The sequence below is a fragment of the Megalobrama amblycephala genome, linkage group LG6, assembly GCF_018812025.1.
Source record: "Megalobrama amblycephala isolate DHTTF-2021 linkage group LG6, ASM1881202v1, whole genome shotgun sequence".
Lineage (NCBI taxonomy): Eukaryota > Metazoa > Chordata > Actinopteri > Cypriniformes > Xenocyprididae > Megalobrama > Megalobrama amblycephala.
The window spans coordinates 10,127,606-10,153,655 of record NC_063049.1 but is presented as its reverse complement, the minus strand read 5'-3'; the positions used below and the strand labels follow the sequence as shown (position 1 = coordinate 10,153,655).

Below are 26,050 nucleotides of genomic sequence, written 5' to 3'. Positions count from 1 at the left end.
CCTCCTCTTCAGCATTTTGATAAAGTAGGCCTATACTAAGTGCAATGGCAATCTTTTCCATTTTGCTGATTAATTAATGTAGTTGTTTCACTCTTTTGCCTGTAAATTTGTCCTGGAAATGTCCTACTTCCCACGGTTTTCCCCGCCTTCTAACCCAGGTGAAAAAAATACTACAGTAATTAATAGTAAAAACTATAGTGTTTTTGAACCATGTAAAATACTTGAATTAATTTGTTGTGGTAATTCTATAGTTTCTGTGATATAACAACTATAGTAATATAAACAAATGACGTAATACTGTACTAAGTTTTGTACAACTGTAGGGTTTATTATACTACAATATACACTACAGTCTATTGTAGTAAAAACTACAGTATTTATTACTGTTTATCAGTTCACTATAGTAAATGTACAGTATGCTGTAGCATTCATTAACAAAGTGTTGTAAATCATATATACAGCATAGTACTATAATTTACTATAGTATGGTTCACAAACACTATAGTATAGTATTTTTTCATTTTTAAGTCATATTTTATTTTATATAAACATAAACCTGAGTAGGCATGTGTTGCCTAAACCACATTATAAGTGTTCAGTAATTTAAAAATAAAACAGCAAAAGAGACGTGTTTTTAATCATATTTCTTTTTATTATAAACATTCATAAAGTGAACATAATCAGAGTAGGCACGTGTTGCCTAAACCACATATTAATGTTTAATAGTTTTAAACTAAAAACGAAAAGAAAGATTTGCTGTATTTTATACACTATGGAATGAAGTAGACGTATTGCCAAACACGTGATGCAATCAAGTACGCTGCTGTACCATTTGCAGATTCACCGGACTTGTGTTCTCCTGTCTACGGGAGTTCGTTCTCCTGAGTCGAACTTGCCAAGTCCCAACTACCAAGGACGCGAGTCCGAAGTTTGCGAACTTGGTTTTGAGAAACGGCCCTGGATTCTGTTCCTGGTGACCGTCTGAACTACTGCAAGTAAGTTGTAATACTTACACGATTAAAGTTACTTGGCATAATGGAGAATGAATTTATTTTAAGCGTGATTTAGATGTTATAAGGCCTACCTGCAACTAGAAATTACTAAAACAAACCCCTTGAACACGACGCATTTTTAAAACAAGTTTGTAAATAATACTTAAAAATGCTAAAATAATGCCCCCCCCGAAAGTATCTGTGTTTAGACCAGTTCTTCCGGTTATAGTCGATAAACTCGAGCGCGTTATGAATGTTCTTTTAAACTTCTTAGGCCAGTTTAACAGACAGGGTTAGGCTTTATTTCAGTTAAGGTATTTAAGTAGCTTTTATAAACATACCCTCGAAAAAAACATTATTGGTGTGCATCTTTGGACAAAACAACGGCTCTGACATTTTTTAAGATATGTGCATGTTACTTTCAGTTAAAGCAGCTCAAACATGCATTTTAGTCTGGGACTAGCTTAAGTCTTGTCTGTGAAACCGGGGGTTAATGCTCCAGATGTTGCTTTATTTTTGTTTGTCAAAGAAAATGTATCAAATCAGCCACTATGTCAGCCACTATTTCTTTCACATCATATTGACTATTGCATTGACTGAAAGAATTCCTGTAGGATCATTTTCAATTAATAAAATAACTTGTGAAATGATCAAATTACAAATTAAGTAATAGTTAGTATGAAATAAATTAGTGTATACTACTATATGAAACTACATATGAGATCTGTTTTTTTTTTCTCCTCAATGTAGCACAGTGTTTAATATCTGCTTATTAATTGATTCAGACACCATTTGGTAGCTAACTGTACATGGAAATTTGTAACACATTAAAAATTTCTCCCTCTGAACTATCACTAACATCTCAGTGACACATTGTCATGTCCAGGTCATGATGAGCATCTGATTGTCTTCAGCAACACAAAGATCCAATGCTGATCTGTTTTCAATGGCAGTTTAGCTGCGGTGCTGTATGTCAGAGGAGCGAGGAAAGGACTCTCTCTCTCTAAGATGAGTCTCTCAGAGAAACAGAGGTAAGACTGTCTCTGTTTTCACAGAATCATCTCAAACTACTGAACTACTGTTTGTCCTGTAAAGAGCAAAGCCTTTTCAACAGGAAGTGTTTTCTCTCACCAAAGCTGAGCAAAACCATTTAGAACTTCCTATAAATGTTTTTAGGAAGTCACAGATAAAAAACAACTACTTAAGACTGGATTCTTATTTAATTTGCATTTAATATATTTAGCTGTGCTAAATGTTAATGTACCATATGTTTGAAGTCCTGTACAGCCCCATATTAAAGTGTGTTGCATTATGGTATAAAGGTGCACATTTATTAGACAGTAAACATAATGAGGAAGTTTTAGTTATTTTGAACAAATCAAAATATACATGACAAACACGGCTTTATAGACAGTATCACAGTTAGTAACTGACTAATGTATAGAGCTTATCATGACTGTTGATGTTTTGGGATGATGATGAACAACTTGATGGCCAAAAGGAATTGCTAAAAATGAACACTGAAAAAGAAATGGCTAGAAAAGATGAATAATAAAGCCTGAAAACATCACTCTTAACCATCTAAATCAGTGGATATTTCTAAAAGTAATTTAAAAGGTTTTCATCTATTTCTTAGCTTCTCATTTACTGCATGTCATTCAGTTACATTCAGTATTACAGATACTAGATGGGATTTTAGTTTGAGTATTTTCTCATGTGGTTACTTCGGTCAACAGTTTGTTTAATCAACAGGTTTAATTTAGATGCTCTGTTAGATTTAGAACCGCATGTGTTTTATGGTAAAGTAGACATGGGCGGAGCTTGCATAATTTAAAAAAAATAAATAATAATAATTTCTATATACACAACTCACAAAAAGTTAGGGATATTCAACTTTCAGGTGAATTTTATGGAAAAATGTAAAAAAGTTCATGCTACAGTAATATTATGTCATGAAAATGAAGAAATTACCATTGCATGCTTCTACTTAGAAGCATGCAATGGTAATTTCTTCATCTCAAACAGTTTATTGAAACAAAAGCTAACAGCAGTGGTGGGTATACCACAACAAAAAATGTCTCAACAACTTGTCATGTGCCCTTGGGCATCAATTACAGCTTGACAACGACGTCTCATGCTGTTCACAAGTCGACTTATTGTCTGCTGAGGCATGGCTTTCCACTCTTCATGAAGAGTTGCCCTCAGGTCATTGAGGTTCTAGGGTGCAGGGTTACGACCCTCTACACAATGACTCAGCTGATCCCTTAGGTTTTCTATGGGATTCAGGTCTGGAGAAAGTGCAGGCCATTCCATTTGAGGTACCCCAGCCTCCATCAGCCGATCCCTGATAATGTGACCTCGATGAGGGGCATTGTCGTCCATGAAGATGAAATCAGGCCTGTGTTGGTCATGCAGAGGCACAATGACAGGATTAATGATGTTATTCAGGTAGTATTGGCTTGTCACAGTATCATTCGCAAGGTGTAGGGCAGTTCTGTATTGACTAGACACACCTGCCCAGACTGTAACAACACCACCTCCAAAGGCTCATCTGGTGACAACAGTGGCTGATGCATAGCGTTCTCCGTGACGTCTCCAACACCATTGGTGGCCATCATTTCTGCTCAATGTGAATTGACTTTAGTCAGAAAACAGCACTGAGGCCCACTGGTTCCTCGTTCTTTGTACAAAGATGCCCGTTCCTGGTGGTGTGGTTGGGTACCCTTGCAGGTCTTCTAGCATGCAGACCATGCTGACCATGCGGTTTTGAAATGGTCTGACGTGACACTCGGGTGCCTCTCGCATCCCTTAAACGTACCTAGAGTTGAGTGGCATTCATCATCTGGTTACGCAGAGCACTGTTCACAATGAAGCGGTCATCAACATGGGATGTGGCCAAAGGACGCCCACTTCTACACCTTTCTGTGATTCTTCCAGTCTCTCTGTGTCTCTGTTGTAACCTGCTAAGCTCAGTGGCAACTTCCCTCTGAGAACATCCCATTTGAAGCCTTGCATTGTCCAGGTACTGTTGATTAATTGTTTGGTGTGATTTTGATCTTATGACATCAAAATGTGAATGGCATGATGAAGAGGACTGTTTAAATACAAATTTTCATTGAACCAGAACATTTTGTGGTCAGTTCATGGATCAGACACTTGTGATTTTTGCTGTTAATCACCTTGTTAGAGAACAGCATGTTACGCATATTGTACTGATATGAGTACTGAAACATTGAACAGTTGGACATGTGCATTCAGAAGTTTAGAGAAGGTCAAATTAAGTTCACCTGAAAGGTTATAGTGCATTTTAGGTGCATTCTGAAATTTCACCCGAAAGTCAAATATCCCTAACTTTTTGTGTGTATATATGTGATGCGATCTGGGAAAACCCGTTGGATGTCGCGATGGAACGTTTTCAGTTCAGTCAAAAAATAGGTTGAATGTCATTTTATTTTTTACAATTTTTTGGGTCAAAATTTGGTTTTCATTAAATCAACATTCTATAACATCTTGTCTATCATCTCTGAAAATATCTTGGCAAAATTCGCCTGTTGAGGTGCAGAAAAATAGTGATTTATAGTGGCAAAGCTGTCTTTCTCTAACGTTAAGGCTGATTTCTACTTCTGCGTCAGACTTGCGCTATGCGTCTGTTACCATTTATACTTCTGCGTCATTGTCCGCATCGACGTGCATGCAGACCACTAGTAGGCAGTTTCCGCGGATGTTGAGGATCAAGGCAAAAGCCGAAGAAGCAGCTTGTCATGTACATAGAGTACCTCAGGGATGAGGTGTTTTTGTAGGCCAACCTGGAAGATAGCGGTGCACTGGTTCCCTTGATCAAAAGCCTATGCATTTTTCCCATAGACTTTTGGAAAATCACAAAAAATAAGCTCTGTGTTTAACAAAGGGTTATGACACGTACACATTTTGTCTATCAACATAATCTTTACAAGTTAACACAACATTTATACATTTTGATGCCTAAATAAATTTGTCAGATAAAAAAAGCTAACAGTAGGCTATAAACGGACTACAGCACATCATGATCACGGATCAATGTCACCAACACCAAACTTCCTCAAACTTTATTTAAAAAACAACTTTATTTAAAAACATGCTTGCTGATTATGATCTGCGCTGTGTTGAATACTTATCCACTTTTTCCATGAGAAATGCTGTCCAAATGTCCTGTTTGTCATGATGACGTCTAAAGTCCCCGCCAAAGGAAGTAGTCCCTTTTAGCAATTTGTAAGCAACCACCGTTTTTAAGATGCAATAAAGGTTTAAAAAATCACAAGCGGGTTATAACTGGTGTGTTTATGGCATAGATCAAAACGTGAAAATATTTAGAGGCTTTGTTAACCACAGACCTTATTTCAGGCGATTTAGCAAAAACCCATTCAAAAAAACCCATAGACTTTTGGGCGATGGAAGTCCTAAAATACTAACTCGCTTTCGGGTTTTGTCTACAAAAACACATCATCCCTGAGGCACTCTATTGTCAGAGAAGCTTACAAATGGAAACGGCAGAGAAGCAGCAAATGGGTAACGACTTTGGTGCAGTTTGACTGCATGTGTCCCCTGAAACGGAGCATTTTTCATTCCTATGGAAGTTGAAAACGCTTACTCTTCTCCTATTGCTCCATGGCAGTTTTTTGACCCGTGGGAGGGGTTCTAGCAGATTAATCGCAGCGCTTGTGGTCCGCGTAGAATTGCCGCATTGTTACATTTTTGAAGAGGTGCACGTCAGGACAAACGTGGGACAAACATCCTACGCCGTAGCTACAGCGTACACTCAACACAGAAGTACAAATTAGCCTTTACTGCTTAAGAACTGTAACGAATCTTTAGCGATATTACAAGTATTACTCAATTTATGGGTGGAATATATGAATCTAATAAATCATAAAGCCTTATGATTAATTATGATACATATATCGACCCAAGAGGGAATTACGCACATATATTGTGAATCAATTACAATGAATTATAATCAATTACATATATGATCAGTTCTAGTTTAATAGTTGTTTAGAGAAACTATCCAAGTTTGTCCAGCAAACTGTTCTCACAGACTATTATAAAAGGAATGTTATTCTCTGGCCACGAGAATAAACTCCTATTATAGCATCAAAGCGTAAAGCAATGGTGCCGGACCGAACGTTAAAGTGACTTGGTCTTTCTGAACGAGCAGCAGAACAATCAAGCATGAATATAATGTATTTAATATATAAAATTGATAATACAAAGGTTATACGGCTAAATAGACACAAGTACTACACATATATATATATATATATATATATATATATATATATATATATATATATATATATATATATAGAAAATGAAAGTAAAGTCAAGAAAACAGAGGTGATCAAAACAGTGGCAAATTACAAATAGTTAAACCTTTGACCCAGCAAGGAAACTCAGTACACAAATCTTAAAGAAGTTAATACTTGCATATAGGTTCGGGTGCTGTCGTTCAGTGTTTCAGAGCGCTCGGTTTGGTAATTGGTCCTTCTTCAGGAGGGTGTTCTTCAGCGGGTTTTTCAAACGAGGTTTAAACTGAAGAGTAAAATAACCAGAAAATAAAAAAGAGTCCATCTCCTAGGTGATGGAGGATGGCAAAGGCTTGACAACAGAAAACGTGTGCAACGAGGAGATGCGCGTCATTGTGTTTTAAGGACAACAACCAGAACGCCTCCTTCGGACCGTCTGCCAATAATACAGGTGTAATGTTTGGCGGGCAAAACCTTTCTTTGTCTTGTTTTGCGGCTCGATTTGCATAATTTATGAAGTATCAGAACGGAGTGTATTTCCTTCACAGTACCATTAAAATAAAACAATGCATTTTACAGTAATGTGACATACATTGTTGAATGAGGCATAAAGAGAGCTTTACAAAGAAACCAAACTTGTCAGGTGGGAAAGGCATAAAAAGGAAGTTATAGTTTATACTATATATAATAATTTTATCGTTACAATGACTAACACAACTACAGCTAAGCTTCTACACTAGGGATACATGTATGCAATTTGAAATACAACGATACATTCATATTTGCGGGTGCAATCATATTTGTGCATGCAATCTGCATGCGTGTTTGTGTGTGTGTCTCTGTGGGTGCGTGCATGTATATTCGATTTTAGGGCTGTCTGGTATGTGAGCGAATGGCTTGCAGTAATTCGATCCGAGGTAGCCTTCCCTCTCTTAACACTACAAAGACAGTTCACCTATCAAAATAAACCACATAACATGTAAAATGAAGGTGTGTTAATGCAAATTTCCCGCCAGTCCTTTATAAACTACGGTACGCGAAGATTTTTTTTCCTAATACAACGTTATCATGAGAAGGCAGAGCACAAGAGAACAGAACTATAATGAACACACATTCTAATTATGTTTATTAGAGGTTGAATTCAAATCAAATACTGCCAAACTACCCATACCACTTCTGAATAGTGTGAATGTCTGCTTCATAAAATTTATGAAAATATGAAAAATAACAGATTACTCAAATAAATGGCAGCTTTCATATGGCATTGAAAGGTGATATGTAAAATTTCATGTGATGGGTTTTCGCAGATCACATTTTTTATATATATATATATATATATATATATATATATATATATATATATATATTAGGGCTGTCAATCGATTAAAAATTTTAATCTAATTAATTACATACTCTGTGATTAATTAATCTAAATTAATCGCATACATAATTTTTGCTGTGAAAGTATTAAATATTTCAATTCAAATGAATCAATGCAGGGTTTTTCCTGGGTCAAGAATGGTCTTCGGTGGTGACAGACATGGTCATCCACACAAACAGTAAAAAGTGCCCTACCCACGTGATCTGCGAGCCCGATACTGACAATAAAGTACCCGTCACTCTCACTGTAATTAACTAATAATATAATTTTCTACCATATACAATTGAATGCACCTAGCTAACAACAACTTGCTTTGTTCTGGTTTCACCTCACTCCAGTCTAAACTAACTGATTTTATAGGTAGGCCTAATTTACTACACATTGTCATTTAAATAACCTGAAAATATTGTGGATTATTAAGGCTAATTTTACTAACCACTCTTGCTAAATGGGGTAAGCACACTTATGTTCTCATTTCAGAGTTGTTAGAGTAAATGATTCATTATAGACCGTGTGGACCGATCAGTTGTTGTCATGATTCATTAAAATTAATCTGTTCAAATGAGTCATGTCGCGAATCGGACATTAGCGGACGTTGACGCGTTGCGTGCGAATCGCGCCTGTTATTAGAACATCGCAAAAGATTTGTCAACACAGAAAACACTTCACCACTGGATAGGATTTTCTCTTTGTTTACTGAAAGTGTGGTTTATGTCAGCTGCACGTGCAGGGCGCCTGCCAGAGAAGATGAGGTGACGTTCTTTTGAGCACTATTCACAAACAGAGGTTATTCAGGAAAAACATTCTCCGAATGCGCCTCGTGAAACATGGATTCGGTCTTACGAACTTTTAGCATTGTGTCAGTTGATTTAGATTATTATGTGTGAGGCAGAGAGAGTGCAAAGATGGTGCTTACTTTGAAGACAGAGAGAGCTCGCGCGCACGAGGAAGGAGCTCTGCTCGTTCTGTCCGTCAGTGCAGCAGTTGTCTCCCCTAGAATGGCTCCATGTTCAAATGTCAATACGGAATGGATTAATCTGTGTTATTTTTTTTAACGTGTTTTCTCAGATTAATTAATCGAAATTAACGCGTTATGTTGACAGCCCTAATATATATATATATATATATATATATATATATATATATATATATATATATATATATATATATATATATATATACACACACACACACACTGATCAGGCATAACAATGACCACTGACAACTGAAGTAAATAACACTGATTATCTCTTGATTACGGCACCTGTTAATGGGTGGGATATATTAGGCAACAAGTGAACATTTTGTCCTCAAAGTTGATGTGTTAGAAGCAGGAAAAATGGGTAAGCGTAAGGATTTGAGTGAGTTTGACAAGGACCAAATTGTGATGGCTAGATGACTGGGTCAGAGCATCTCCAAAACTGCAGCTCTTGTAGGGATTTCCCGGTCTGCAGTGGTCAGTATCTATCAAAAGTGGTCCAAGGAAGGAACAGTGGTGAATCGGTGACAGGGTCATGGGTGGCCAAGGCTCATTGATGCACGTGGGGAGCGAAGGCTGGTCCGTGTGGTCCGATCCAACAGACGAGCTACTGTAGCTCAAATTGCTCAAGAAGTTAATACTGCTTCTGATAGAAAGGTGTCAGAATACACAGTGCATCACAGTTTGTTGTATATGGCCCAGCCAGCAATGACATGTGGGGCCCAGATGAGGGCTTCATGGGCGGCAAATGTGGGCCCCATTATGGGCTTGCACCCGGGATCCACATTGGGGCAAGCCGTGGAAGCCCAGACATACTAAAAGTGGGACCTGTAAGGGTACTGCATGGGTCTTAATTGGGCAATTCATGTCAGACCCATTTGGGCCCCACCTGCCCAAAGGGGTCCAAAGTGGGCTTTGCAACATGGCTACACAGATGGGCTTTAAATGGGATCTGTAAGAGTCTTATGTGGGTCCTAACTGGGCAATTCATGCCAAACCCATTTGGGCCCCACCTGCCCAAAGGGGTTTAAAGTGGGTTTGCAACCGGGATCCACATGGGGGCCAGCCGTGGATGCCCAGATGGGTTTTAAGTGGGATCTGTAAGGGTCTTATGTGGGTCCTAACTGGGCAATTCATGCCAAACCCATTTGGGGCCCACCAGTCTGAAGGGGTTTAAAGTGGGCTTGCACCCGGGATCCACATGGGGGCCAGCCGTGGATGCCCAGATGGGTTTTAAGTGGGATCTGTAAGGGTCTTATGTGGGTCCTAACTGGGCAATTCATGCCAAACCCATTTGGGCCCCACCTGCCCAAAGGGGTTTAAAGTGGGCTTGCACCCGGGATCTACATGGGGGCCAGCCGTGGATGCCCAGGTGGGTTTTAAGTGGGATCTGTAAGGGTCTTATGTGGGTCTTAACCGGGCAATTCATGACAGACCCATTTGGGCCCCACCTGCCCAAAGGGGTTTAAAGTGGGTTTGCACCCGGGATCCACATGGGGGCCAGCTATGGATGCCCAGGTGGGTTTTAAGTGGGATCTGTAAGGGTCTTATGTGGGTCTTAACCGGGCAATATGTGTCAGACCCTTTTGGGCCCCACCTGCCTAAAGGGGTTTAAAGTGGGCTTGCACCAGGATTCAACCGTGAATGCCCATATGGGCTTAAAGTGGGCTCTGTAAGGATCTTATGTTGGTCCTAACTGGGCAATTCATGCAAGGTAAGCCCAACCATTCATTTAAGGAAACAATCTAAGAAAAATTAAAAGTGAAGAATGAATGTAAGTACAAGATAAATACAAGACACTTGATGTTTTGAACTACAAGAAATATATTAAATTGAACAACAAAAGTTATCTTTAAAAAACAATGTCACAACATACGGTAAACTAAAAAATATATTTTAAAAAAATCTCTGAAAAAAACCCCTCCAAAAATACAATACAAAATACACTCGTTATATAATACATTGAACAACAAACATAATCTTTAACAATTTAAATTTTACAAGGTACCGGTAAATAAATAAAAAATATATATTTTTTAAAAATGTCTGAAAAAAAGAAAACAAAACATCTCTCCAAAAAATACATCCAAAACAGTCATGGCGTTTGTGTTGTCGATGTTCTTTTTTACCCATAGATATATGAGCAATATCAGATGAGTAGCCGTGCGATATGGCTGTATATGAGCACGCTGTGATTCGTCCGTAGGCACGAGGCCGCAGGCCGAGTGCCGTAGGTAATCACTGCGTGCTGATATACAGCCATATCGCACGGCTACGAGTGTGATATTGCGTTTATACAACAGTTCGACGGCACGAGTGTGTAAATAAATAAGAACAACAACAGAGTGTCTTTAAAACCCTCTTTTGTGCAGCACTACTTCCTTCCGCCACGGATTCATATCTCAAGTTGTCAGTAGTGATGTCCGGTTCGCGAACGAATTGTTCTTTTTAACCGGTTCTTTTCAGTGAACCGGATGAACCAGTTCACCAAATCGGTCTGAATCGTTCCAAACAGTTTGCATCTCCAGTAAGCAAACACGAATCCACAAATTACTAAAGTTATTCACTTTTTGACGTGCCTGACACTACCTCTCGAAATAAACCAACATTCCGGAGTTATTCAGTTACTCCAACAGTATGACTTAACCTGCTGTGAAGAGAGAACTGATGATGACGGGCACGAGCAGCAGAGCAGCTGATATGAGTGCGCGCGCGCGGCGCACACGAACGAACATACACGGCCTGCACCGCTCTCGTTCTCGAGTCAAGAACCGGTTGCAGCGGTTTTCGGATCATCAGTACACAACCGAGAACCGCTTCTTTCGGAGATGTCCGATTTGAGAACCGGTGAGCTGATGATACTGCACATGCGTTTAACTTTTCAAGAGAACGAAAAGCACGTTAGTCAAGTTTTGTTGAACATCGGACAGTGTGATAATATAAAACATACTGGAAATATGTGTATGACTTAATTCAAAATACAAATGTTTTTTTTGCTTTTCCAAATACACCATAGCAGATTGATAGCATATAATACTGCACATAATAAACTACATGCCAACATGAACATAATATTTTGTACACAGATCAAACTAATGTTCAGAAATAGTTCTACAAATTTATTTTTCTATATTAATGTTATTTAAAAAGCAATATAGTGAAAGTTGTGCAGTTGTGCTTTCAAGTTATTTTTTTTTTAAAGATTGGAAACATTTATTTCATAAATAATCCATGGACAGTTTATTTAATTTCTAAACAAGGTGATATAAAGATAACTACAGCAAGAGCAAACAAACGACTCCTTTTGTCAGTTGGACCAAGCCTCCGTTATTAACTCTAAAACGTCACTTTAGAACTAGTAACGAAGGAACGTCGAGTCGCTTAATTGAAACACATTGAATTTTATACAGTATTAGAGAGAGAGAGAGAGAGAGTAGGCTATTACCTGTCTGATATATTACATTCATTCTTCAAGTCGATGTCCATAATATTATATCCATTATAAAAGTCCGTTTGAATGTCCTCTGAGGAAAGCGATCTTTGTATAACACCACAGCGCTAAAAACAACTTCCTTTGCAAAAGTTCCTTTCAATTTAAAAGTCTCTTGTGCTTCACTGACTCATTCCTCCTGTAAAGTGTTGCCGCCATCTAATGGCGTATTAATGTAACTTTCACTCAATCCATATTACTTACTAATGGACATATTTATATAAAAATAATATTTATTGAACAACAAATAAGCACAATTGTACAGTTCAGTCAAACAAAGCACTAGTTATTTACAAAAAACAAAAACAAAACAAAAAACATTTACGCTTGTATGTGGGTTTTACAAATATTTAACGAATGAAAAGGATTTTAAAGAGCTTGTGACAAAACCTCTTAACTCCATTGGATCCTCAAACTGTCAATCAAACCTCATTACATTAATCCGCCTCCCCTCGTGAATGAAGTGCGCACGCAGTTTGGACATCTCCTCTATGCAATGCCAAGGTAAATAAAGATCTGATGTTTGAAAAAAAAAATTGTAATGCGTTTTCTTTACTCAAAAAACCCTATGTTTATAAAGTTTAATGTTTTACGTATTTGAAGAGCGGAGAAGAGTCTTCGTCTGATATGTGCCGTCTAGTTGAAGCCAATATGCTATATATAATGATGTAACATAACGTCGTTTATTATTATCAAATTTAACATAGCACAATTCGACTTGCTCTGGAACAAATAATAGATTAATAAAGACTAAAGATTGCCTGTTCTATGTACTCAAATTGAATAATGTCTCATGTTTAACCACTATAAGAGCCAGCGGCAAATCCACGAAGCACTGGCCGAGATTAAGCTGTTCTCGGCAGTTACAGAAGCACTGAACGGCCGCTGACGCCCTGGAGCTCACATCTCCGAAAACGTCAAAACAAGTTGTAAAATAGGCGCTGTTCTTAAATATGAGTCACATATTTCAGGTCTAAACAACTACATTCTCGCCTAAAAACTATTAAAACTACAGTTTGTGGTACAAGAAGTAGTATTTGTAAAAATTGCGGTTGATTTGGTCGGCCGCCATGACGGTCACTTCAAGCGGAGTGATACAAACGGTGAAAAGGTAGGAGGAGTGCTGTTATCACTGAAATATCGCATGGCTATCAGCCAATCAGATTCGAGAACCAGACAGAACTGTTGTATAAATATATATAAGACCCATATATGTGTTCCCAGTTCAAACCCATGCCAACTTGGCCCATAAATATATCATGCAAGACCCATATATGTTTTCCCAGTTCAAACCCATGCCCACTTGACCCATAAAAATTCTATGCAGGACCCATATGTGCATTCCCAGTTCAAACCCATGCCCACTTGACCCATAAAATTTCTATGCAGGACCTATATGTGCATTCCCAGTTCAAACCCATGCCCACTTGGCCCATAAAATTTCTATGCAGGACCTATATGTGCATTCCCAGTTCAAACCCATGCCCACTTGGCCCATAAAATTTCTATGCAGGACCTATATGTGCATTCCCAGTTCAAACCCATGTCCACTTGGCCCATAAATATGCCATTCAAGACCCATATATGTGTTCCCAGATCAAACCCATGCCCACTTGGCCCATAAATATGTCATGCAAGACCCATATATGTGTTCCCAGTTCAAACCCATGCCCACTTGGCCCATAAAAATTCTATGCAGGACCCATATGTGCATTCCCAGTTCAAACCCATGCCCACTTGGCCCATAAATATGCCATGCAAGACCCATATATGTGTTCCCAGATCAAACCCATGCCCACTTGGCCCATAAAAATTCTATGCAGGACCCATATGTACATTCCCAGTTCAAACCCATGCCCACTTGGCCCATAAATATGCCATGCAAGACCCATATATGTGTTCCCAGATCAAACCCATGCCCACTTGGCCCATAAATATGTCATGCAAGACCCATATATGTGTTCCCAGTTCAAACCCATGCCCACTTGGCCCATAAAAATTCTATGCAGGACCCATATGTGCATTCCCAGTTCAAACCCATGCCCACTTGGCCCATAAATATGCCATTCAAGACCCATATATGTGTTCCCAGATCAAACCCATGCCCACTTGGCCCATAAATATGCCATGCAAGACCCATATATGTGTTCCCAGATCAAACCCATGCCCACTTGGCCCATAAATATGCCATGCAAGACCCATATATGTGTTCCCAGATCAAATCCATGCCCACTTGGCCCATAAAAATTCTATGCAGGACCCATATGTGCATTCCCAGTTCAAACCCATGCCCACTTGGCCCATAAATATGCCATGCAAGACCCATATATGTGTTCCCAGATCAAACCCATGCCAACTTGGCCCATGCCTGTCCCTTATGGGGCCCATGTAATCAGCTCATATGGGCTTCCTATGTGGGACTCGTACTACAAAACCTACATGGGACCCGCTGATTTCACCCAGCCAAAGCCCATGCCCACACAGTACCCATGGAACCCGTAGTTAACCCATCTGGGCCCCACGTGTCATTGCTGGCTGGGGGGGCTGCGTAGCAGCAGACCAGTCAGGGTGTCCATGCTGACCCCTGTCCACCAAAGCACGTGAGCATCAGAGCTGGACCACAGAGCAATGGAAGAAGGTGGTCTGGTCTGATGAATCACGTTTTCTTTTACATCACGTGGATGGCTAGGTGTTTGTGCGCGTCGCTTACCTGGGCCCGTATGTCTAAAACTTCTCAGAAATGCTCTTAAGAATAGTCTTAAGTTTTGACTTAAGTGTCAAAATATTCTTGGTAAAGAGTAGGAGATTTTTATAAAAAAGCTAAAAGCAACTTTTAGTAAAGTATAAGACGGATTCTTAAGTGTTGACTTAAGTGTTGTGAACTAAGGATGATGTCAACTCAAAATGGCTGCCCTCAACCTCTGATTCAGCCAATAGTGAGCTTGGAAGGGTGAAGTCACAGCAGCACAATACCAATCATTTAATGTTATTTTAAAAACAATAACAAAAAAAACACAAACGTTTTAATATTTAAATTTATTTAAAAGCAATAGCTTTGCATTGTGCAAAATTAGGGCTGGGCGATATATCACATGCGATTCTCACGCGCATTTCGTCAGTAAAGCCGGTTCCCTGATTACCGCTAAATCGCCATCACCTGCTTTCAAATGGTGCGCCATTTAACAGACAGAGCCGTAGTTCACTGATAAGCCACGCAAATGTCGCGTTCATTATCGAAGGCGATTCATCTGCGATATGAACGTGATATTGCGTGGCTTATCAGTGAACTACGGCTCTGTCTGTTAAATGGCGCTCCATTTGAAATCAGGTGATGGCGATTTAGCGGTAATCAGGGAACCGGCTTTACTGACGAAATGCGCGTGAGAATCGCATGCGATATATCGCCCAGCCCTACGCAAAATTATCACAAAGTGTTGATGGTGTAGAATATTTTTCTATTTATATGTCTCCTCATTTACAGTTAGAGCAATGATGTGAACATGAGTTCATCAATGGCTCCAACAACTCCAGGGAAGCCCACTACCAACATAAAAGTGGCTTGCTTTTGCTGCATGGTTTGATTGGTCAGTCAGACAGTCAATGAACTACCATAGAGTAGTGGCCAAATGTGATGTCCAGCCATATGAAAATTGACATCTTCAACCTTAATTCAGATATTTTTAAAAATGTGTTAAAAGATGTAAGCATATCGTGTAGCTGTGCTTAGAGTCAATTGTTTCATGTGTGATAATGAAATGAAATTTCAAATTATTTTTGGCCTGGCTGTCATGCAAAGTAATTATGAACACATGCAAAAACAAGAGAGGGCCAATTAAATATATAAAAGTAAGTTTACGCAATAGCTCAATATCAATATCACTGGAATGAAGGTTTATGACTGAGCAAGCGCTTTAGGACCGCGTTAATATTAGAAACGTTTTCTAGCGCTGGAGAGAGCAAAGCAGGAAGGCCTGAAAACAGATGAGGAGGCTGCTTTGATTCCTTCTCATGTAAGTACACTGGGTTTTGATTGTCTGGAGCTGCTGTTCTGTTGAGAATTAACAGCAAACTACTGTACGTTAATTTTTTTGTTCATTATATGCACTTTATTTTTCGTGAAGCATTTTGTTGTGCATCAGCTGTGATAAACTGACATCCACTCTCGTATTGCGTGTGCAAGAGCTGGCAGATAGTGAGAGTTGTGCAGGTAAACTACTGCAAACTGACGATTGCTAGAGCATGAGGTGTTTAGCATCATTGGTAGTGCACTCTCCTCACGTGCCAACAGTGTGCGGGCCGGGGTTCGAGACTGACTCGAAGCAGGGTGGTTAGAATTGGAATGTGTGAGTTTTGGAGGCGGAGCAATGAAGAGAGGGGTGTGTTTGTTTGGGTTGATTTCAAATATCAACAATGTTCAACAACGAATTTGAGAAATCGCTACAGCACCTTTAAATGTATTAAAATGCATTAAACATATTAATTATTGTTTAAGTAATATTTATTACATTTATTTTGTGTGGAACCATATGTTGGCCAATCAAATTGTACCTGTATTGACAGGGACTCCGCCCCTATATATATATAGGGGGAGCCCGATGAAAAGGGGCAGTGTGTTTTATGCAGTTCACTGAATTGTTAAGCCTATGCAGTCTGTTCAATAAACGCCGAATTGTTAAATTACATTGTTGTTCCCTCTCGTGACATGGTGTCAGAAGTGAACGTTGCACCCACGACCAAGTTCGCCTTATTTTGAGTAGTATAATGTCCAAGTTCAACGCACCAGAGGCTTTCGACTTCGCACAGCCTGCTACACCTGCATGGATCCAGCGGTTCTCTCGGTTTCGCATTGCAACGAAGCTGAACAAGGAAAGCGGTGAAGTACAAGTCAATTCCCTGCTTTATGCAATCGGTGAAGTTGCCGAAGTGATATTCGGATCGTTCACGTTTGCCGAGGCATCACATGCAAATAATTATGAGACTGTTGTTGGCAAATTTAATGAACATTTCGTTCCCCGGAGGAACATCATACATGAGAGGGCTTGTTTTCATCAGCGCACACAGCGATCGGGAGAGACTGTTGAGGCTTTTGTGAGATGTCTCTATGAATTGGCTGAATACTGTGAGTTCGGCGCGAACAAAGAGGAACAAATAAGGGACAGAGTCGTCATAGGGATTGTAGATCGTGACATTTCCCAAAGGTTACAAATGGAACCTGAACTGACTTTGGACAAAGCGGTCCAGATCGCGCGGCAGTCTGAGCTCATTAAGACCTAAAATGTGAGCGGGGGAGCGGCTGCTGAAGTGAGCGCGGTACAGCGTGGACACCGGAAAGGCACGAAGCGCTTTACGGGACCACCAAATAAGGAAAAGGGTGGTGAGAGGAAACAAGCCATAGACTGCACACATTGTAATCGCACACACACAGAATAAATGCCCCGCACGTAATAAGCGATGCAGGAGATGTAATAAACTGGGACATTTTACCATTGCATGTAAAACGAAAAATGTCAAAGAGCTGGTAGTGTGTGACACAGAAACTTGTGATGCATTTTTCCTCGGGTCTGTGATGGATGAATCTGCTTCTGAGGACAGGTGGTGCGTTACTCTGCCTATACAGGGCAGATCAGTCAAGTTCAAAATTGATACTGGGGCCGACATCACCATCATGTCTCGCTGTACATATGAGAGCTTACAAGGGCGCCCTCCACTGGACAAAACCAGTATAAACATGAGAAGTCCTGGGGGAAAAGTGAGCTGTATGGGAAAATTCCTAGCAAATACAGAAAGTAAAGGGAAAATTTTTGAATTTTGGGTTTTTGTTGTAGATGGGCCATTTGCTAACAATTTGCTCAGTCGAAGCACTGCTTGTAAAATGGGTCTAGTACAGAGGGTGGATGAAATCACAGACTACGATGATGTCTATGGAGACATTGGCTTGCTTAAATGTGAACCAGTGAAAATTGAACTTCAGTCAGAACTAAATTGAACTTCAGCCACTCCTTATAGTCTGGCCAGCCCTCACAGAATTCCCTTTCCCCTGTTGCCTAAGGTAGAACAGGAGCTCAAGCGCATGCAGTCCTTAGGGATAATCTCTGAAGTCACCGAACCAACGGAATGGTGCACCCCATTGGTGCCCGTAGTAAAAAAGAATGGTTCTGTCAGGATTTGTATTGATCTCAAGCTTTTGAATCAGGCTGTAAAACGTGAGCGCTTTATTCTCCCAACATTAGAGGATATTGCCCCCAAACTCTCAGGAGCCTGTGTTTTTTCTACTCTGGACGCATCCTCAGGGTTTTGGCAAATCCCTTTGGACCCAAGCTGCATGAAGTTGACCACATTCATAACTCCAGTAGGACAGTTCTGTTTTAATAGACTACCGTTTGGGGTAACTTCAGCACCTGAAATTTTCCAAAGAGAAATGAGCAGACTGCTAACTGGACACAAAGGCACTGTAGTTGTCATGGATGACATACTTGTTTATGGCAAGGACCAAAACGAGCATGACGAGAATCTTGAGACTGTTCTGAGAACCATCAGAGAGTCAGGTCTGAAATTGAACCATGATAAATGTCTCTTTAACAAATCTAAGCTGCAGTATTTTGGCCACACAATCGGTCATGAAGGAATCAAGCCTGACGCAACCAAGGTGAAGGCTATCACTGATATGCCTAGTCCCACTAATGTGACAGAGCTTAGGCAAATTCTGGGAATGATTAATTATTTAGGCAAATTTGTGCCAGAGCTTTCCACGGAGCTCCAGCCAGTCACAGCTCTGCTGAAGAAGGATGCAATCTGGCTTTGGACAGAAGTCCACGAGCAGGCTCTGAACAAAGTAAAGTGCAAGTTAGTCACAGCTCCCGCTCTCGCATATTACGACCCTGCGAAACCCACTATAGTCAGTGCAGATGCGAGTAGTTTTGGGTTAGGAGCTGCCTTGCTCCAAATTCATGGTGATGCAGCACGTGCCGTCGCATTGTGTTCCAGAACCTTGACTGAAGCGGAGTGCAGATACTCCTAAATCGAAAAGGAGTGCCTGGCAGGTGTGTGGGCTTGTGAGCGGTTTGTCCGCTACTTTCAAGGCTTGGATGAATTTTGCCTGCAAAAAGACCACAAACCTTTGGTCCCACTCATTAACTCCTATGACATTGATCGCGCCCCATTACGTTGTCAGCGGTTACTGATGCGCCTCATGCGCTTCAATGTAAAAGCAGTGCATGTCCCCGGAAAATGTTTGGTGGTGGCAGACACACTTTCTCTGAACTGTGCACTGCCACTCAGAGATGGAGGATGAGGTGAAGGCATATGTTGAAGCAGCCGTCACATATAAAGAGGTGTCACAATCAAAGCTAGACGCCATTAGGAAGGCCACAGAGGAAGATGCAAATCTCTAGGCAGTGATGAGCTTTCTCAACAAGGGTTGGCCTAAGCATATACCCTTCCAGCTGAGTGGCTATCATACCACCAGAGCTTCCTTGTCTGTCATCAATGGGCTGCTCCTGTATGAGGACAGGATTGTCATTCCTGAGTCGATGAGGGAGGAGGCGTTAAGCCGTATTCATGAAGGCCATCAAGGCCTCTCCAAGTGCCGTCAGAGAGCAAAGATGTCAGTTTGGTGGCCTGCAATAGGTAAAGACATTAATAGGAGTGTCTCAATGTGCACCTTTTGTAGGGCCCACAAACCCACACAAAGGAAAGAACCTTTAACTCCCTGAGGTACCGCTCCGGCGTTTTGCAGGTTTTTTTTCACATTGCAGCAAAACAGACTTAAAATACTCCGTCATTTCTTGTCATAGAGACATAAGTAATATATCAATTGAAACTATAGAATATCTTCTTTTATTTGTGTACACTCAGAGTAAAAACACAATGTTGTGCTTTTTGTAAAATAAAGAAAACTAACATGATGCGTGATCTCTCCTCTCCCTCTGAACGAAGTCCAATCTGATAGTTCTCAGAAAATGAACTGTAACTTATGAATACTAATGACAAAAAAAATGACACTTGCGTCTAAAGAAATGTTGAAATGTCAGGTTTTAAATCGTGCAAGTCAAATCGAAAACAAACATTCTGTGTTTATGTAGTCTGTATGAAAAGAGAGCCATGTCAGAAGTCTGTGATACAGCACATTATCCGCTAATGCGGCCACGCCCACGGAGCCAGCGCTATTCAGACGCAAATTCAGAAGCAATACATGCATTCATCGTCTCAATCGTGTATTTATTGTCTTGAAAAGTGTTTATTTGGATGTTACAGCAATGGTTAGCGATCTCTAGAAGACATGCCGTTAGTTCCTAGTTCCTTTTCTTCTTTATATTATGAATTTGTGGACTAAAGGTGTAAAGAGCGCCCTCCGGCTGCAAGTATGAATTAAAAACACAGTATCCAGCACTCATAGTGATGACAATAAATATTATTTCTCAGTATAGAAAATTGACATAAATATATAAGAATCCATCAATATTTCTCCAAATGTGCATGCTTTTAAGCTAAAAGCCTATATGAAATGCCATAGAGGTAACATAATTGTTCAGACACTTTGCACCACAGCAATACATTATATTTTAAAGAATATAATAGAATACCATTATTTTAAATTGTAATAATATTTCACAGTATTGCTATTTATGATGAGCTGAGACATTATTACAGAGGGTTTTTTTCACAGCCTACCTGACTGATAGGCCTCATTAACCCTTTAAGACCTGAAGGCTTTTTTAGAGTTTTTTTTTCTGAGCGACACACACAAAAGTAAAGACTCATAACTCCAAATCTCTAGCAAGGAGAGTCAAAAGGTAGGTATCATTTGATAGAAAACATTTTAAATTTTAAGAAAATATAAATTACATGACATTTGGACATTTTCTTGCTGAGAAACAGCTGATAAAAGACAAAAAATATATATAATTTTTTAAAAATAATTTTTCTTTTTTTTTATTTGACATGGAATAACTCAGGAACACAATAAGATCGCTAAAAAAATTCTTTTTTGGTGATGCTCTCCTATATGTGAGCTGCATCTGGTTCAAATTTCGTAGTGATAGCATAAAGAATAGTTTGAAAAATTGTTGTTCATTTTTTTCCGCAGCCAGGTGGCGCCAACGGGCGGTAAACTCCGGTTTAGTGGTGCTTCTTAGCACTCGTTAGGAGTTAAAATGATATCTATTTTGTGTTATTCCACGTTGGAAAACGAACATGGATGGGTCCGGGAACACTGGATACACACTGCATCCCGGAGAGATGAGAGACATGTTTTTAGCCAAGTATGTTAAATCATTCCGTGAGTAATATCTTGTGATCAACGCAATATATTATATTGATTTTATATTCATTTTAATCTTGAGAATCTGCTTTAAATATTGATGTGCAATTTTTTATGATCTGTGCATTTTTCATGAAGTTATGAGCACATGAAATATACATACTTGTATTTAGTTAGCGGCTGTGCTGTTTTTGTTGTAAACGCATATTACTCAGACTCATTAGAGGGTGAAAACAATGCAACAGAAGCATGTTGGAGGCTTGATATGAAAGTTTAAAGTCTCTGGTTTTGTATGCAAAAAGAATTTTTGTGCTACCTATATGGATTCAATTTTTATTGGCTTTTAAAGAGAGACACGCAAATGGGAGCGCCAACGCTCCATCCGGTCTTAAGGGGTTAATATGCAAGTCATTTCAGATCATTACTATGTGATTCCTTTGTCTTCTCAGGTGTAAATGGCCCATTATTCATGCAGATTCATGCCCCCACGCATACTGTGTTTCTTGACAAAAAGTGTCTTACAAAAACTAAATCAATATATTGTTTTATATGAAGGAGTAGGCAGCATAATTTTTACATAATTCTGAAGCAAAAACTCCAGTCTACAACCACCAATACCCTAAAGTCTTGTGAACATAGAATTAATATACTTTTTTTGGCCTTATTTCAGTGACTTAAGTTTTTGTTTTTTCAATAACCACGCATAAACATTATTCCTTCAAAAATACAAACATGTACATACATGTTCCTCACATATTATTGTAGCCTAGTTTGTTCTGAATACAGTGTAATGACACTTTTGTCATTTATATGTTTATGAACAACTGAAAAAAGCACAAATGTCAGGGCATGTCAAAACTTCTCCAAGCCCCAAATCAGCCTCAGACTCCAGAGGGTTAATCACTACCCCCTTGCCTGCTGGTCCCTGGTGCAAAATTGCTGCAGATTTGTGCGAGTTGAATGGTAAAACTTACTTGATAGTCGTGGACTATTACTCGCGTGACATCGAAATAGCCCATCTTCAAACACCATCCAGCTTCCAAGTTATCAGCAGATTGAAGTGCATTTTTGTAAGATTGGGAATTCCCAGGGGGCTAGTATCTGACAATGGCACACAGTTCACCTCTGCTGAATTTCATCAGTTCAGTACAGAGTATGATTTTCGCCACACAACCTCAAGTCCTCATTTCCCCCAAGCCAATGGAGCCGCAGAGAGAGCAGTTCAAACTGCAGAACGGATTCTTAGCCAACTTGACCCTCATATGGCACTGATGTGCTACCGGGCAACACCCATTGCTGCAACTGGACTAAGCCCAGCCCAGATAATGACAGGTCAACAAATCAGAACCAACCTGCCAATGCTTGAGGAAAAACACCAGCCTCAACCCATTGATTACAAAGGCGTTGAGTGGAAGGATAAGGCTGCAAAGGAATCCTACAAGTTCTTCTATGATCGGAGACACTCTGCTCGTGTTTTACCAGAACTTCAACCTGGGGAGAAAGTTCTTGTTAAACTGGACAGTGAGAAAAGCTGGAAAACACCAGCTGTGGTGCTGAACAAAACATCTGAACCAAGATCTTATATGGTGCAAACACAGAATGTAGCTGTCCTACGCAGAAACCGTAAACATCTGCAAGTGATGCCATTGCAACCAGATGCCACTGGGTGCAGTGAACCTCAAGGTGAGAAGAATTCAGGCTTTCCTGATGCAGAAACTGAACGTTTAAAAACTCCTGTGGTTGCTCCTGCTGCACCTGTGAAGGCACCACCAGTCATTACTTTTAGTGGAAGAGTTGTGAAAACACCAAAACGTTACTTAGACTAAAATCAGCTTACAGAGACTCATTAAAGTGTTGCTTTGTTCTATTGTTCTTGTTTTGGAAAACAAAAAGAGGGGAGAGGAAGAGAGAGATTAAGAAAATGACAAGAAAGGTTATATATTGTTAATTTCTTCTATTGGTAAGAGAGAGAAAAAAAAGAAAACACAAAACAACCAAAGTAATGTAGTTTCATTGTGTTGCACTTGGTTATTGTGTTAAAAGAAAATATAATGTTCTTTTTCAAAAGGGAGGGAGATGTGTGGAACCATATGTTGGCCAATCAAATTGTACCTGCCTATGCAGTCTGTGTTCAATAAATGCCGAATTGTTAAATTACATTGTTGTTCCCTCTTGTGACAATTTAAAGTTACATAAAATTATGTCATTCTTAGAATTTTGACACACAATTAAGGCTAAAATTTTACTCTGAGCAGCTTTATACATACGGGCCCTTATCTTTTTAAGTGGAATTGATACTTAAAATCTGTCCCAGCTACTGTTAATTTATTTCAAGAGTACTCTACTTATCCAGGGACAATAATTTAAAATGATAATAGGCCTAATATACAAATTAATTTAAAAATGATGATCATAAATGTTGTGTAGTCTATAAAACTATAGGCACAGACAGTTTTACTTTATTTTTACTTATTGCTTTACAATTGTATTGGAGTTTTACACACATGCTTGTACAGTTATTCTAAGCCGTGCATTAATTTGAACGGTGACAGGAGTGGCTTGATGCAACGCAGGAGATGCAGATAACTTGATCTTGACTTTAATTAATTTTTTATTAAAACTTTAATTAATGCTGTCACGTATCAAATCTGCTTCAAAGATAAAATTAAATGAATTGCGAATTACAACAATCAAATAAAAATGTATGATTGTAGAAATGCTTGTAAACCTAAATAATTGGGAATCATGTTGTGTATATATAAAAAAAAACAAAAAAAACAGCACATTTCATTTATCTATTATAACATTTATGTCGTAATGTCATTTTTTTCGTTTGGCTGTTTCATTATAAAGGTCCAGAAATTCATTAAGTTTATCGTCAGGTGTCTTTTCTAATTATATGATGTCATTACATTGCTGTCTTAGTAGTGCATTATTTTCAAACTGTTTATTGCTAAGTTTAGAGCAGCAAGTAATTCACATGCTATTTACCTGGCTGCTGATTTATGTAGTCGTGGTAAAATCGCTTCAATATGAAGTTATATGGACTCTGAATTTGAGGTTTACAATAGAAACGAGTGTGATTGACCAAATCGACTGGCTCAGATGTCATGCTATGGCAGCGGAAGTGGATATTGTGAAGGGTGAGGAATCTACCCATGACTCCATTGTAGCAGGCCTGACCAGTTGTTCAGGTCTCGGACGGACCAATATTTGTTTTTCTGTGTGTTTAAACTGGGCTAAATTAAACTGAAACATCTTCAAATGAGACTGAAGTATCTCCTGTAGTAGTGTTTTTCTCTCTGTTCTTTGTGTCATTAGTGTAAGATCAGTTTCACATGACAGCTCTGTATCTGTGAAGAGTGACCGTTCAAAAGAAGATGGACCATATTTCAGTGAGGAAACGCCATCAGCTACTCTAAGGTATTTTATGTGTTTTATGTGTTACTGTTGTGTAGACTGAAAATATTTAAAATGTTTAACTTTTTAAAATGTTTGATTTTAATATGAATATATTAAATAAATGAATAAATAATGTTTAATATGAATAAATAGCACTCATAAACGGCTGTCGATGGCATTTGCAAGTGAAACGAGTTGAGGCCTGGACCCAGAAAAAACGTTCCTTACGTCACAACTTAACAAGCGGATAGATCTTGCAACCAAATATGAAAGTGAAAGTTACGTGAAGGCCAAGTATGTTAACCTATACTCAGAATTTGTCCTCTGCATTTAACCCATCCAAGTTAGTTTGCACACACCTGGAGCAGTGGGCAGCCATTTTGCTGTGCCATCCGGGGAGCGATTGGGGGTTAGGTGCCTTGCTCAAGGGCACCTCAATCATTTCCTGCCAGCATTGAGAATTTGCCCATGTAGTTTATTTCATTGTGTGACAATCATATTTCAAAGAATCGCACAGTGAAATATGACCACTCAGAGAAAAAGGCAAGCCTCACATTCCAACTCTGATAACTGTTTCAATCAGCCACAAATGGCTACAAATAGAAAACATATACTATAATATTTATCACTTTCAGCAGTATTTTATGTAATTTCAAAGGGTTTTTTGTAAAATGACACTGGGATATTGCATTTTATACCACTGTATATGGGTATAGAAAGACTTTACATTTGTGTAGATGGAAATTACATGAAGCGGAAATATATATATTCTTCCCTTTAGGTGCATTTAGAATCCCTAATCGCAATCTAAGATGGCGGCGCGCATAGACGCTGCGGCTCAGTGCTTTCACTTTCGGTGTTTTGTTTTGTTTCGGTTTTTTGTTTTATTAGTGGGTTATGTGCTTCTCATTCACAATACATTTTGTTGGGCAAACAATGTCTATGACCGGCACGATCTCCTAAAGATAGGAGTTTTGAGCGAGAGTAGCATCACAGCAGAGTTTCTCAGCTCACACAACATACCGGTGGATATAGCGAGGAGTCCCGGCTCTCCGTGGACTGTCATCCCCGCGGGAAGGAGGCGGAGGCGGCGGCGAGAGAGGAGGCAAAGACGAGGCTGCAGGGCCGGCGTGCTAGCGAGGCTACGTAAGCAGCCATATAAACCACCACTTCCCAGCCTTTTCCTCACCAACGCAAGATCCGTCGTAAATAAAATGGATGAATTGAGACTGCTGGCTGCTACGAACTTTGCCAGTAGGGACAGT

The 26,050-nt window shown here is 39.5% G+C and overlaps 1 protein-coding gene across 4 annotated transcripts in view; it reads left to right on the top strand.

Annotated features, from left to right (window-relative positions):
• Positions 1-818: 818 nt before the first annotated feature.
• LOC125269864 (NACHT, LRR and PYD domains-containing protein 12-like) overlaps positions 819-26,050 on the top strand; it is an 87,312-nt gene continuing 62,080 nt past the window's right edge. For 2 of the 4 annotated variants that reach the window (XM_048192897.1, XM_048192894.1), the window contains exons 1-3: positions 819-995; positions 1,879-2,023; positions 24,705-24,806. In XM_048192897.1, coding sequence (XP_048048854.1) covers positions 2,001-2,023; positions 24,705-24,806 — 125 coding nt within the window. In that variant the 5' untranslated portion in view covers positions 819-995; positions 1,879-2,000. The remainder of the gene's footprint in view (positions 996-1,878; positions 2,024-24,704; positions 24,807-26,050) is intronic. The other 2 variants (XM_048192896.1, XM_048192895.1) reach the window with 1 other exon arrangement.